This window comes from Rhineura floridana, chromosome 8 (assembly GCF_030035675.1).
Source record: "Rhineura floridana isolate rRhiFlo1 chromosome 8, rRhiFlo1.hap2, whole genome shotgun sequence".
Taxonomy (NCBI): Eukaryota; Metazoa; Chordata; class Lepidosauria; order Squamata; family Rhineuridae; genus Rhineura; species Rhineura floridana.
In genome coordinates, this window is record NC_084487.1 from 2,895,745 (window position 1) to 2,909,626 (window position 13,882).

The 13,882-nt window shown below is 45.7% G+C and overlaps 1 protein-coding gene across 1 annotated transcript; it reads right to left on the reverse strand.

Annotated features, from left to right (window-relative positions):
- Window positions 1-953: 953 nt before the first annotated feature.
- On the reverse strand, window positions 954-12,093 carry LOC133390858 (snaclec A9-like). Its single transcript, XM_061640278.1, has 5 exons — window positions 12,027-12,093; window positions 9,845-9,957; window positions 8,131-8,271; window positions 4,754-4,874; window positions 954-1,087 (listed from the first exon to the last, which is right to left on the reverse strand). The coding sequence occupies exons 1-5, from the start codon at window positions 12,091-12,093 to the stop codon at window positions 954-956; spliced, it is 576 nt and encodes a 191-aa protein (XP_061496262.1).
- Window positions 12,094-13,882: the final 1,789 nt, after the last annotated feature.

Genomic DNA, 13,882 nt, shown 5'->3' on the forward strand with positions numbered 1-13,882 from the left:
ATTGGTGCATCTAGCTCAATATTGCCTGACACTGACTGGCAGCAGATCTTTAATTTGGATCCCTACATTGAGCAGGGGGTTGGACTTGATGGCCTTATAGGCCCCTTCCAACTCTACTATTATGTGATTCTATGATCTGCAGGATTTCAGACAAGGGTCTTTCCAGAGATGCTGGGAACTGAACCTGGGGCCTTCAGCATGCAAGCAGAGGCTCTGCAATTGAGCTACAGAAAGGGCCAGGATATTAACATGTGGAATGGGCTGTTCCTGAGCCAGCCAATCACATCATGGGCTGGATGAAGGGAAAGGAAATGCAGTCAGAACTGTTTGCTCAGAAGACAATTTATTGTGATATGAGTTGGTGAGAGACAGCAAGAAGGCAGAAACTGGCCAGAGGGTCAACATACATCATTCGGCGTATTACATAGGTGGATTTCAAGGGCCTCTTTTTAAAAAAGGAAGCCAAACTTGTACAGTTTTCAGCATACAGCTTGCAAGATGTTATACATCACTTTTTTTTTTTGCTGGCATATATTACAGTGCACAAATAGAGTCCTCCTTGACCTTCACTTCATACAAAGGGAATTTTTAAATTCAGCCTTATCACAGAACAGAGGGATGTTCTCTGTGGTAACATTTTTCTGTTTCACCACATGGGGGCAGATTTATTACAGGGGAAATATATATATATAAACAATGTGGACAGACTTCCAATCTCACAGTGATTGTTTCAAAAATCAGCTTTTGAACTGCCATCACCTCTGGCTGGCTGTTTGTGGAGTTAGAGGAAGCCCAAATTGCAAGAGGAAGCCCTTTTGGCTTCTGAAACAGGCTGACAGAATGAAGCTTAAGAAAAAGATTTGATTTTATACAGGTTTTCAGATCAGCCATTTGGGAAAAGGGACTGTGCAGGGGATGTGTGGAAATGGGTATTTCAAGAAAGGGGCAGGCGATCAGTCCCTTGACACCGCAGGGCCGAAGAATCGGATGTGTTGTCCAAAGTAGCTGGATCCTCTCTGGTCATTGGAGGGGTATGATCCTTTTAGATCCTGGACACTGGGCATCTTCCACAGGTCTAATACCTCGCCTTATATTTGCACAGGAATGGCAAAGAGTCAGAACATGAGCGCTGAAACCATTTCTGGTAACCTGCAGGAGAAAAAAACATTAGACTGGATGTTAAGGACTAGGAGCATGTGAAGGACACAGAGAGGTTAACTGGAGGTGTTCTGCAATCTTGTTCACCTGTGGATGGCATAAATGCACCCATTGAATCATAGAATCATAGAATAGTAGAGTTGGAAGGGGCCTATAAGGCCATCAAGTCCAACCCCCTGCTCAATGCAGGAATCTAAATCAAAGCATTCCTGACAGATGGCTGTCCAGCTGCCTCTTGAATGCCTCCAGTGTCGGAGAGCCAACTATTTTTTAAAAATTTATTTATTAAATTTATTAGTCGCCCATCTGTCTGGTTGTCCAGCCACTCTGGGCGACGTACAAAATAAAATCATGCAATACATTAAAACATTAAGAATCTTAACAACAGCAATAAAACCTAACCCACCCCAAAAGCCTGCCTCTCTAGGGAATTGGTTCCATTGTCGTATGGCTCTAACAGTGAGGAAGTTTTTCCTCATGTTCAGCCAAAATCTGGCTTCCTGCAACTTGAGCCCATTATTCCGTGTCCTGCACTCTGGGACGATCGAGAAGAGATCCCGGCCCTCCTCTGTGCGACAACCTTTCAAGTACTTGAAGTACATGAATCCTTTCATATGAAGCCTGTGCCCCACATCCACACGCCATTGCTGTGAAAACTGTGTTCCAAAATGAGCCAAATTTTGTGCCAAGTTGAATTCTGCACCTCTGAAAGCTACATATTGGCCCTGATGCAAAGTAGTGACTTGTTCCCATTGTAGGGAGCCTACCTTGCTGACCTTGGCTCAATTGCACTGGCTTTCTATTAAGTTCTGTTCTCAGTTCCAAGTGTTTAGAATTCCCTTTGGTGCCCTGAATTTTTGGCTGTCAATGCACCTCCTCCTCAAGGAAATTCCCATGAGTTGACATTGGCTGCGAATGTCTCTGCTTCATGAAGCCATGAACTTAGGCAGTTGTCTTATACTGAGCCAGACCACTGGTCCAACTAGCTCAGTACTGTCTACACTGACCGGCAGTAGCTTTGAAGGGATTCATGACGGAAAATTCCTATGCCTACCTGGAGATGCCAGGGATTGAACCAGGAGACTTTGCAGAACATCTCCCTCTGTGATGGGTTGGCAGTATGACGCCTCTGGATTAATCAGGCTTCATCCATCTAGCTCAGTGTTGTCTACACTGACTGGCAGCAGCTTTCCAGGGTGCCAGACAGGGGACACTCCCAGCCCTATGTAGAGATGCCAGAGACTGCACCTGGGACCTTCTGCATGCAAAGCAGATGCTCTGCCACTGAGTTACCTCCTTTCCTCCAAGGACCTTCCCCAAGTAAGTGCCCAGCCTGGCAGTTCTCTTCCGAGGGAGGCTTGTGGAATGCCCCATGTGGCCAGCAAGCCTAAAAAGCTTGCTGTCTGCTACTGACCAGGATGGTTTTATAGCTACCCATATTGTTCCGTCTGGCATTATATTTTCACTTTTTAATGGACTTATTTATTTATATTTAATTTATTTCACAAAATTTATATACTGCTTGATTGTAAAAAAAACCCCTCTAAGTCGTTTGCAAAAGACATTAAAATTACTGATAAAAAAGTTAAAAACAAGTAAGTAAAACATTTTTAAAACAATTAAAACATATCAACATCTATGTGTCCGGGTAGGCTTGCCTAAACAAAAAAGTTTAAGCAAGCGCTGAAAAGAACACAGTGAAAACACTCGCCTGATGTCAATGGACAATGGTCTTGTCCTTTTCTGATGGATAAGTTTGGGGGTTGTTTTTTTTAAAAAAGTTCTACACCGCATTGGACTATCATTAGGAGAAAGCAACTAAGAAATTTCATAAATACATAAGCTAAGCAACTTTCTCTGTATATTAAACCATTCATCTAGTTTGGCCAGCCACAAAGAGTGGAAGAGTCAAGCAATGCTGAACCCCTTCGTTGCCCCTTGACCTGGAGAGTCCTTGTGGCTTTTGAGATTTTGGTTGACACTGTCTACATGCCTATTTATACAGCCATGAGGATGGCTGAATACTACAGCCAGCATGGATACTTTTGAATTCCACCATGCTAATTTAAAAATACCCCCATGCAATTCTACTGTTTCCCATAAGCTCATTTCAAAATAAAATCTTATAAAGCTTATAGTCCTCTAGGTTTTCATGGCAATACACAAAACACTCAGAAAGAACAGTCAATTTTAAACTCTAAAACAAGAGTAAAAAAATCCAAATCCTGTTGGACTTTTTTCTGTCAGTTGTCTTATAATTTGATGAAGTTAATTAAAAATCAGCCATGTTCACAGAGTACCTGTAATCCTATTACTGACCTTGCCCCATACGCTGACCTTCAGCTTCTGCAGTTTAAAAGTTAAAAAAATTAATTTAAGAAATTTAACATTAGAGCCTATAATAGTGCAAGCATGCTCAGTAAGAACCAACTGTCAGAGTTCCAAAAGCCAGACTCCCAGCTGTTTGGCTTGGCTAATCAGGGGCCACACCCTGCCTGACACTTATTCCACTTTGAACAGCCATGGCTTCCCCCAAAGAATCCTGGGAAGTGTAGTTTGTGAAGGGTGCTGAGAGTTATTAGGAGGCCCCTAGTCCCCTGACAGAGCTCCAGTGGCCGGAGTGGTTTAGTCAGCCCCTCTTCTGGTGATTGTAGCTCTGTGAGGGGAAGAGAACCTCTCCTAGCAACTGTCAGCACCCTTCACAAACTATACTTCCCAGGATTCTTTGGGGGAAGCCATGAGTATCTAAAGTGAAATAAAGGTCTGGTGTAGATGTGGCCAGGGACAGCTTTGGTTTAAATTTGAGTGGGAGGCTACATGTGCCTGCTGTAGAAGAAAAAGGTGGGGGAACCCTGAAAGAGAATGATACTGTTCACAATGTTTCCTTTTGAAAAGGAAAGGGGCTTTTCCTCTGCCCAGTGCTGGCCCACCCAATCTCCTCCCCTCCCCCTCCCCCAGATCAGTTTCACCTATCCTAAGAATGATTGTACAGGAGTAAATCCCATTGAACTCAATAAGCGTGGAAATGATCAAACCTCCCCCTCCCTTTTCCCCTCCCTTCCTCCTCTCCCTCCAAATTCTTCCAAGCTACACAGGAAGTGGATTGGACTGTGAAAGACCAACCCAAATTGTGTTTACATTTTTACAAATTTGTAGGGCAGTACAATATTTCGGAGAGGTCAGGTCTCCTGCTTTCCTGGTGCATTCACTCTAGCTGCCCAATTTCCCTGCTTTTTAAAGTTTGATAGAAATAGCTGTTGGCTGTAGGTACATTCTCAAATGGCAAAGTTTCTTGCCTATTTGTGAATATCAAACTTACTTCAAATCTATAAGGACTAGAAACTTAGTTTTTCAGAAATGCCACATTTGCACAAAGGAAGCGTGAGTGTACAGTGTCCTCACAGGGTCATGGAGTATCAGGGATTCACTTTCCCCTCTCAGGAAGATGGGATCAAAGGGTGAGACAGGAGGCATGGTTGGCATGAGGTGCCAACTAAGGAGGCCTTGTGGGATTTCCTCCTGGGCTCATCTTCCTTTCCCCCTCCCCCGGCCCCACATGTCCATCTGTTTCTCTGCCAAGAGCCTTCCTGCATACTTGAGTACTGGACGTTATAGAGGGAGATGCACTTGTTTGAGGAGATGCTCAAGCTGGGGCTCCTGCCATCCCAGAGAGGTGACGTGCAAGAAGAGCCATCACTCCATTGCCAGATCATATACTGCCAAGAGAGAAACAGAAAGAAACCGTTTGTGAGGAAAGGGAGTGCATAAGGAGGAGGAGGAGAAACAGTGACCACTGAAAGCAGCTACTTGCTGAGCCCAGGCCACTCTCATCCACTGTCTCCTCCAGGGGTCACCAAACTTTTTAGGTTTGTGGTAGCGATGGGCTCCATTTCTGCAACAATCAGATTTGCCATCGGATTAAATGATTATTTCTGTTATTCTCTATCTTTGCAGAGAGAATTTTGAAGTAGCAACTCTCCACACCTGGTTACCAATTCATTCTTTTTTAGCTTTGAAATCTTTGATAGTGTGAGTGATACTTTTATCGATCTACTTTCTATGAGAGCTCTTCAAATCTGTATTCCCTTTCACTGTCAATGAAGTGTGATTATAACTGACAGACAGAAAGCAGCAGGGGGGAATGAGGTGTTGAGTTTTACACTGACTTTATCTACCTTAATTGTCTGCTCTGCAGTGCACTTGAAAAGGAATGGAAACAGGCAATCTTTACAGAGTTCAAAATAAAGATCTATACCAGTGGAGACTTATGAATAGCGATTATAATATCGATAATTCTCTGCAAAGAAAAAAAATCAGAGGAGATCGGAAAAATGAAAAGATATCGGAGGAAAAAGGAATCTGATTGTTCACCATCACCAAGGGGCCACACTTAAAAACAAAATGTAAAAAAGGAGAGGATTCCACCCCTAGTCTGTGGGCACATTTGAATTTTTGAGTGAGTGCCTTTGGTCCCTTCTCTCTCCCCTCTCTGGATCAGCCCCCCCAAGACACACAAAGAGAAAGCACACACACACTTTGCTTTTCTGTGGGATCTGGGTAAACGTTGGATCCAGTAAAATTAGCCTAAGTCTTGAAAAGCACATAGAGTTGGGAGAGGAAACGAGAAAGAGTGTCGCTTTTCCAACTTCCTCCTTCTATGCGCTTTTCAAGGGAGAAATGGGTAACTACTGTCACCATCTCATGAACAAAGGGGACATTGTGTGTGTGCGTGTGTAAGACCTCAAGGGTGCCACTGCAGTCATAGACAATATGTTGGTGACCCCTGGTCTGCTCTGACTGGCAGAATCTCTCCAAAGCCTCAGCTGAAGCAGTTTCCAAGCCCTGATAGCCAATTATTTATTTATTTATTTATTATTTTATTTATACCCCACCCTTCCTTCCAGCAAGAGCCCAGGGCAGCAAACAGAAACACTAAAAACACTTTAAAACATCATAAAAAAACCTTAAAATACATTAAAACAAAATGTTAAAAACATTTTTAAAAAAACTTTACAAACATCTTTTTTTAAAAAAAGGGTTAAAGCATATTATTAATGAAAACATATTAAAAGCAATTCTAACACAGATGCAGACTGGGATAGGTCTCAACTTAAAAGGCTTGTTGGAAGAGGAAAGCAGAGATGGCGCCTACCTAATATTTAAGGGGAGGGAATTCCACAGGGTAGGTGCCACCACACTAAAGGTCTGTTCCCTATGTTGTGCAGAACAAACCTCCTGATAAGATGGTATCTGCAGGAGGCCCTCACCTGCAGAGCGCAGTGATCAGCTGGGTATATAAGGGGTAAGACGGTCTTTCAGGTATCCTGGTCCCAAGCTGTACAGGGCTTTGTACACCAAAACTAGAACCTTGATCTTGGCCCGGTAGCAAATGGATATCCTGCCCAGGTTTGAAACTGATGTGTTCCATTTTTAATTTTTGTAATGCTGGCGATACTTTTGAAATAAATAAATAAAATACTGGTGGAACACAAGTGGCCACATTCTCATCAGGGAGGGAGGGAGGGAGGAAGGGAGGGAGGAGGACCCTTCCTCTGCAAGGAACTGTCCCGCCCAGTTTAAAGGTAAAGAACAATTAAGAAGGAAGAGCGGGAGGGCCCTTGAAGTTGCTCATCTGCAATCAGCACTATGGACAGCAGAGTGAGCAGGCACACAAGCCACAGCCTTCCTAACTCTGCATTTCTAAGTTACAGTAAGTACGCTAACATTTGCAATGATATGCATACATTGGCACATGCAATTTTTATGCAGATAAGACACGTCTTTTGTCCTCTTCTGTGGCAATGCGAAAGTGGCCACCCTACAAAGTGGGAGAAGGAGCCGCAGAAGAATCAGGGGGATTGAGCTTTATCCCAAGGACAGCTGGTGGGAGCAGGGCTGCTGGTGACAGGATTTCCAGGCCCCAGCACAGAGAGGAGGACCCGACCTGGGCCACCTCCAGGCCCCAGAAGGCATAGAAGAACTGACACTCAGCCCCAAATACAGGATACCCAGCGATCCTCCACTTTTGCAAAATGGAGAAGTGAGGCTGGGTGGGTAGGAGGGAGGGATGCCCAGTATGGAAGTCTGAACTGGTCCTTGGGAAATAATGCTTGCGACTCGGTGTGCAAGCCCCTCCCACAAACACATTTTTAAATTGTTTTAAATTTTTAAATTGTGTTTTAAATTGTTTTTAAAAGATGTGTTTTAAATTTGTATATTTGTTTTTAATGTTTTTAACTGTAAACCACCCAGAGAGCTTTGGCTATGGTAAAAGGTAAAGGTGTCCCCGCACTTATAGTGTGAGTCGTTTCCGACTCTTAGGGTGTCTTGCAATGTTTACTAGGCAGACCGTATATATGGGGTGGGATTGCCAGTTCCTTCCCGGCCTTTCTTTACCCCCCAGCATATTCCGGGTACTCATTTTACCGACCACGGATGGATGGAAGGCTGAGTGGACCTCAACCCCTTTTACCGGAGATTCGACTTCCTCCTTCCGTTGGAATTGAACTCCGGCCATGAGCAGAGCTTCGGATGCGTTACCGCCACTTACCGCTCTGTGCCACTTACCACTCTGCGGTATATAAATAAATAAATAAATAAATCTCCAAATGGCATTTTGGGAACCAGTGTGGGAACGCATCCCAAACAGTCCCTCCCCAAACAATCCCCTCTCCTCAAGGGTACTGTGACCTTGACACTATCATACTTTTCATGCATTGGACACGTGACAGGCTAATGCATGTGCAAAGTGCAAGGGGGGCATGCTTCAGGCTATGCCCCGGGTGACGCTCCCCCACCCGTTCACCCCACATGCAGAGGTCAGGCAGAGGCAGAGCCAGGTGTCTGCAACATCAGAGTGAGGAGGAGGAGGAGGAGGCATAGTTCCATCCCCACCCTCTGCATGGCACCTTAGGGGGCACTGTTTCAGAGTGGAGAGAGATTAGATGAAGACACCTGGGGGAGGGTACCCACCCCGTTGATGGGTGTTGCCTGCAGACCGATCCAGACGCTGTCAATGTTGAAGCGTTTCAGGTAATTGTAAATGATGTTCCCCTCGTTTGCGGAAAGAATGGAAGCCAGCTGAGCATCAGGGTTCAACTCCTGGCACTTGATCTGCAAAGAGAAGACAAGGAAAGAATGACACCCTCTTTTCACCAATTTGCACTGAGCGGAGCTGAAATTTTCCAAGCAATTTCCCTTCTGAAAATGTTTCTTTTCAACCCCCTCCCCAAAATGCTCTAGAATTGTGCCCTTGCTCCACACCAAGAGAACAGCCAGCAAAATGGCCCTCTCAGTCTTGCTGCTCACAAACAGTGCAGAATTTAAGGAGGCCCTCCTCGCCCCCATCCTCCAGCTCAGGGGTGGGAAACCTCAGGCCCAGGGACCAAATGTGCCCCCCAGACTGCCCTATCTGCCCCTCAGAATTCTCCTGAGACCAGCTCTTGCCAGGTCAATGACACCCCTCAATGGGCCTGCTTTGCGCACCCCAAGATTTTTTGCACAGCTGGACTGTGGCCTTTATTATTATTATTATTATTATTATTATTATTATTATTATTATTTATACCCCGCCTTTTGGCCCAAGGCCCTCAAGGTGGCTTACAAAAGACACAAATATCAAAATACCATATAAGAATACATCAATAAAACAATAAAGCAATACAATAAGCAAGACAATTTACAAAAGACAATTTACAAGGGTTAAATAACAATAACCATTGTTATGCCTCTTGCTTGAGTGGATGGAGGACAGAAGTGAGCAACGTTAGCTCTTGGCTGGGCACCCTGAAGCCACTTGAGAACTGCTAGGATCCTGCTTCAAAGGGCCAAACAGCCTTCATCACAAAAAACTGGCAACTATAAAGGCCCTTCCAGTGGGTCTGATGGGTGATGTGGCAGCCCTGTGGCTGAGGCACTTCGAAGGTATCTGGCCACTTCCAGCAACAGTGTATCCAATGGGAACCCTGTAACCACACTGCTGCCGGTCGGGGCTGCACTGGAACAATGCCTGCTGCAGAGGTACAAGTGCCCCTCTAGACGTTGGTGGGTACCACCAGTTCCCATCAACCCCAGCTGCCAGCCTGGCCAATGATCAGGGATGATGCGAAGTTGTCCAGCAACATTTGGAGGGAAACAGGCTCCTTACTTGCTCTCTACATCCCGCAACAGAAGGCTATAGGAGACGGCTTCCGTCTAGGGTTGCCAGGTTCTTGGCCTGAGACTGATCCTGTACCTTTAGGAGAAGTGAAAGACAGCCAAGTGCAGGTGTTCTTGCAATTCTGTAATGGGAAAAACCACAAGGTGGAATTCTCCCTTCTCCCTGCACAACTTTTGCCTGCGTCCCCCTCCATCACTGGCATGTGGTTCTTGGAAGGTTGCCCAGAAGGTTGCCCAGAAGTCCGGGCTTGGCAACCAAGAGGTCTTCTGTATCTTTAAAAGCTGTGCAGGGAGAAGGGAGAATTCCACCCTGTGGTTTTTCCCATTACGGAGTAGCAAGAACACCTGCACTTGGCTGTCTTTCTCTTCTCCTAAAGTACAGGGTCAGTCTCAGGCCAAGAACCTGGCAACCCTACTTCCATCCTGTCGCTCTTCCTCTTTTGCCACTTCTCTCATTCTCTCCCTTCCTTCTTTTGCCTCTCTCCCACCCCGACTGACAATGCATTTCTCCTTCCGCTGCAGCACTTACTTCTGCCGATTCCCAGGAGAGGTAACTGTTAACCAGCTGGTAGCAGTACCGTTTGTAGTAGAGGATGCCACTGCTGCAAACAGATCGAGAGGCTGCCGTGGCATTGTTGGCACCTGTGAAAGACAGAGGGTCATTCTGGGCAGGAGCAAATGCTACAAGCCTCTACAATGTCATGGGCATCCGAGACCACAAAACAGATCGAGTCCTGCCAGGATCTCCAGTCCACCACCCAGAGATTTGCTCCGTCGTCTTCAAACAGAGATGCTTCAGTTCTGGGTCTCTCTCCCATTCCTTCCCAGGTCCTTTTGCCAGCCCCTCTTCCTGACCTCTTGCACTGGGCAAGTCATCTGCGCAAGTCAGATGGAAATTGGATGGGCTGGGAACGGCCGTAGCTCAGTGGTGGAGCAGAAGGCCCAGCTTCAGTCCCTAGTAGCATCTCCTCCTCCAAGTAGGGTGGGCATTTCTCCTGCCTGATGTCCAGCAGAGCCATTGCCAGTCAATGGACGCAATACTGAGATAGATCGGCCAATTTGTCTGAGGGTCCATCCATACCTAAACATGAAATCTGCCTTTTCCATATATGGTTGGTGGCCTCGAGATCCATACATGTCCTGTTTATGGTCGGATTATTGTGAAAACCCGATTATCAAGCCTCCATACATGTGGACTTTTTTTTGCTTTAGCATTGGCCACTCCCCTAAGCCCACCCTTTTTTAGTGATTGGTCCATAACGGCCGTTTGCTTTTCACACGCTTTTTCAGAAGAGCGCAGAAATGAAATGAAATCCTTTATTTGCATTAGCTGCAAACCATTGCAATTAAAATGTATTCAGTAAAAACAATAGAAAGCATATATGCAACTTAATCAGATTTCCTGCTAAGATCCTAACATTTCTATAAGATACCAACCAATAGAATTAGTGTATCCATGGTCCCACATAAGAGAGATGGATAAGTAAAGCTAGCAATAAAAAAGAATTATAGCATGATAAAACTCAAGGAACCAGAAACATTTTTTTTAAAATTCCCATGCATGTGCAGGTTTTTGGATGTGCAATTGAGTAGCAGGTAGTGTGGTGTAGTGGTTAAGGTGTTGGACTACGACCTGGGAGACCAGGGTTCAGATCCCCACACAGCCATGCAGCTCACTGGGTGACCTTGGGCCAGTCACTGCCTCTCAGCCTCAGAGGGAGGCAATGGAAAAACCCCTCTGAATACCGCTTACCATGAAAACCCTATTCATAGGGTCGCCATAAGTCGGAATCGACTTGAAGGCAGTCCATCCATTGGGTAGGAAGGAGACAAGGGGCTTGGTGCATGATGGACAAATGCCCATGGACTGCCTATTGCAGGAAAGCCCACAGCATTGTGTCCGATCGCACAGATGTTAATGTGATTGATTATCAGTTTCTGAAAGCTTATCAGTTTTGGGGGGATATTTCTAATGTGGATTTGTTAATGTGAAAATCCTTACTAGCTTGCAATGTGATATGGGCGATGGTGAATTAATGAGGACACAGAGTTATAACATTGCCAATTATACAGCTGTATGGATGGGCCCTGACTTGTCTATGGCAGCTTCTTCCTCGTTCCTTTGTATGTTCCCATGAAGCAATGGGGCAGCAGCCATGCTAAGCACGAGAGTGCAGTAGCTGCTTGCCTACATTAGTATTATTATAATTTCATTTTTAAAACAGCCTCCAGACCAATACACAGGGAATATTTTTCTGGAAAAGCGACAAGAATCCTTTCTTTCAGGTGCAATTACCTTACATTGTCTTGTTTGGATCTGCAGGCTAGTTGTCGCTTTTGTGGGCTCCTTTAAAAGACACAAACCTCTCCAGGCCACCAGCCCCCTCCTCCCCACTTGCCATGTGTGTAATAGAGTTGCTGCCCCTAGCCTTGCTCCTCTGCCTTCCCCAGCAACCTGGCACATAGATAAGTTCCCTCCTCCGCCCCATCACTTCTCTCCAATGCTGCGAAAAGCATTACCTGCTTAAATGTTTGCTGCAGGCCGCAGAATTGGGCAACCCTGTGTGTGTCCAATGCAAGGCCCGCTGCCCGAACCTTTTGAATGAATGAATTGCACGTTGTTTATATAAGTGGGTAACAGCCCAGCACAAAGGCAAATTAAAACACTGTGTCCCTGCTCCCATTGAAGTAGTGCTCCTCCTAATACTCACCTTCCACCAAAGGGTTAAGGACCAGGCAGCCCAACAGGCAGAGTCCAAGACAGATGACTTGTGCCATGTTCTGGGTCTCCTGGGAAAAGAATATATGAGCAACTTTAAGGGAGAGAGGGTGGGGAAGATCCAGCCATATTCAGGGCCTATCAACATCAGCCATGACAGCACCAGGGGCTCGTTCATCCTCCAGGGTGATCTGAGTGAGCATCACCTGCCTGCACTACCTTTCTGCCCTCTTTCCAGACTGGATGCTGGACTCCCTTTGCTCTGATCTAGCAGTTGTGTTCTTCTTTTTAAACATGGGGGTAGGTGGGGAAACCTGTGTAGGTTCAAAGGCTCACCTGCTTGCTCTCCGTTGGGTCCCAAAGCAGCTCCGTTCCCAGCGGGACAAATCGATCCCGGCTGGTGATCACCCTTCCTTCCTATATTTATAGGAAGGGGAAAAAGACGGGCATCCACCTGACTCCACACAAAAGGAGGTTTGAGAAATAATCCTGCCCATCATGGCACAAAAGCAATCCAGGAAATTCGGCTCAGGTGGTGGAATGACCTATGAAGTCATGAGAAAAGTTTGGGATCCAGGCTTGCCAGGTTGTTGTGGGCATGTCAGAGCATCTAAGGGCACATGGCAAAGACTAATTCAACCACTGCCAGGTTTGCAGCCTGTGGCTGATAGCGAAATTTTGTTCTGCTTGCATTTTAAGTGAACCTACTTAATTCCCACATGAACCAAAATGCAGCTATCCTTAGAAATTCACACTTCTCCAGATTTTGCAGTGTGGCTCACTAACCAAAATGCATGATATGGTTATTTATTTATTTATTAGATTTATATCCCACCCTTACTTTCAGTAGGAGCCCAGAGTGGAAACGAGGAGCAAGACTGTGTGTGTGTACTTGCATGCAAGCAAGCAAGCATGCACACACACACACACACACACATCCCGATATGGGTAGGGTCAGGGGGCTTCATGGGGCCAGCAGGGATGGAGAGGGAAGCTCCAGCACTGGATTTCCCTCTTTGACATTGGAGATGTAGAATCGTAGAGTTGGAAGGGGCCTAGAAGGCCATCCAGTCCAACCCCCTGCTCAATGCAGGAGTCCAAATCAAAGCAAACCCAACAGGTGGCTGTCCAGCTGCCTCTTGAAGGCCTCCAGTGTCGGAGAGCCCACTACCTCTCTAGGGAATTGGTTCCATTGTCGTATGGCTCTAACAGTTAGGAAGTTTTTCCTGATGTTCAATTGAAATCTGGCTTCCTGCAACTTGAGCCTGTTATTCCATGTCCTGCACTGGGACGATCGAGAAGAGATCCTGGCCCTCCTCTGTGTGACAACCTTTCATGTACTTGAAGAGTGCTATCATATCTCCCCTCAGTCTTCTCTTCTCCAGGCTAAACATGCCCAGTTCTTTCAGTCTCTCCTCATAGGGCTTTGTTTCCAGTCCCCTGATCATCCTTGTTGGCCTCCTCTGAACCCGTTCCAGTTTGTCTGCATCCTACTTAAAGTGTGGTGTCCATAACTGGATGCAGTACTCGTGATGAGGCCTAACCTGTGCCAAATAGAGGGGAACAATACTTCATGTGATTTGGAAACTATACTTCTGTTAATGCAGCCCAAAATAGCATTTGCCTTTTTTGCGGCCAAGTTGTACTGGCTCATACTGAGCTTGTGATCAACAACAATCCCAAGATCCTTCTTGCATGTAGTATTGCTAAGCCAAGTAACCCCCATCATATAACTGTGCATTTGGTTTCTTCTTCCTAGGTGTAGAACTTTGCACTTATCCCTGTTAAATTTCATTCTGTTGTTTTCAGCCCAATGTGCCTATCAAGATCACTTTGAATTTTGTTTCT

Bases quoted from the DNA above. Each gene is read 5' to 3' on its own strand.
- LOC133390858 (XM_061640278.1), bottom strand. From the start codon at position 12,093: ATGGCACAAGTCATCTGTCTTGGACTCTGCCTGTTGGGCTGCCTGGTC. The intron at 9,958-12,026 runs GTGAGTATTAGG...TGTCTTTCACAG, and splicing joins CCTTAACCCTTTGGTGGAAG to GTGCCAACAATGCCACGGCA. The intron at 1,088-4,753 runs GTATGCAGGAAG...TGCAAATATAAG, and splicing joins CTATAACGTCCAGTACTCAA to GCGAGGTATTAGACCTGTGG.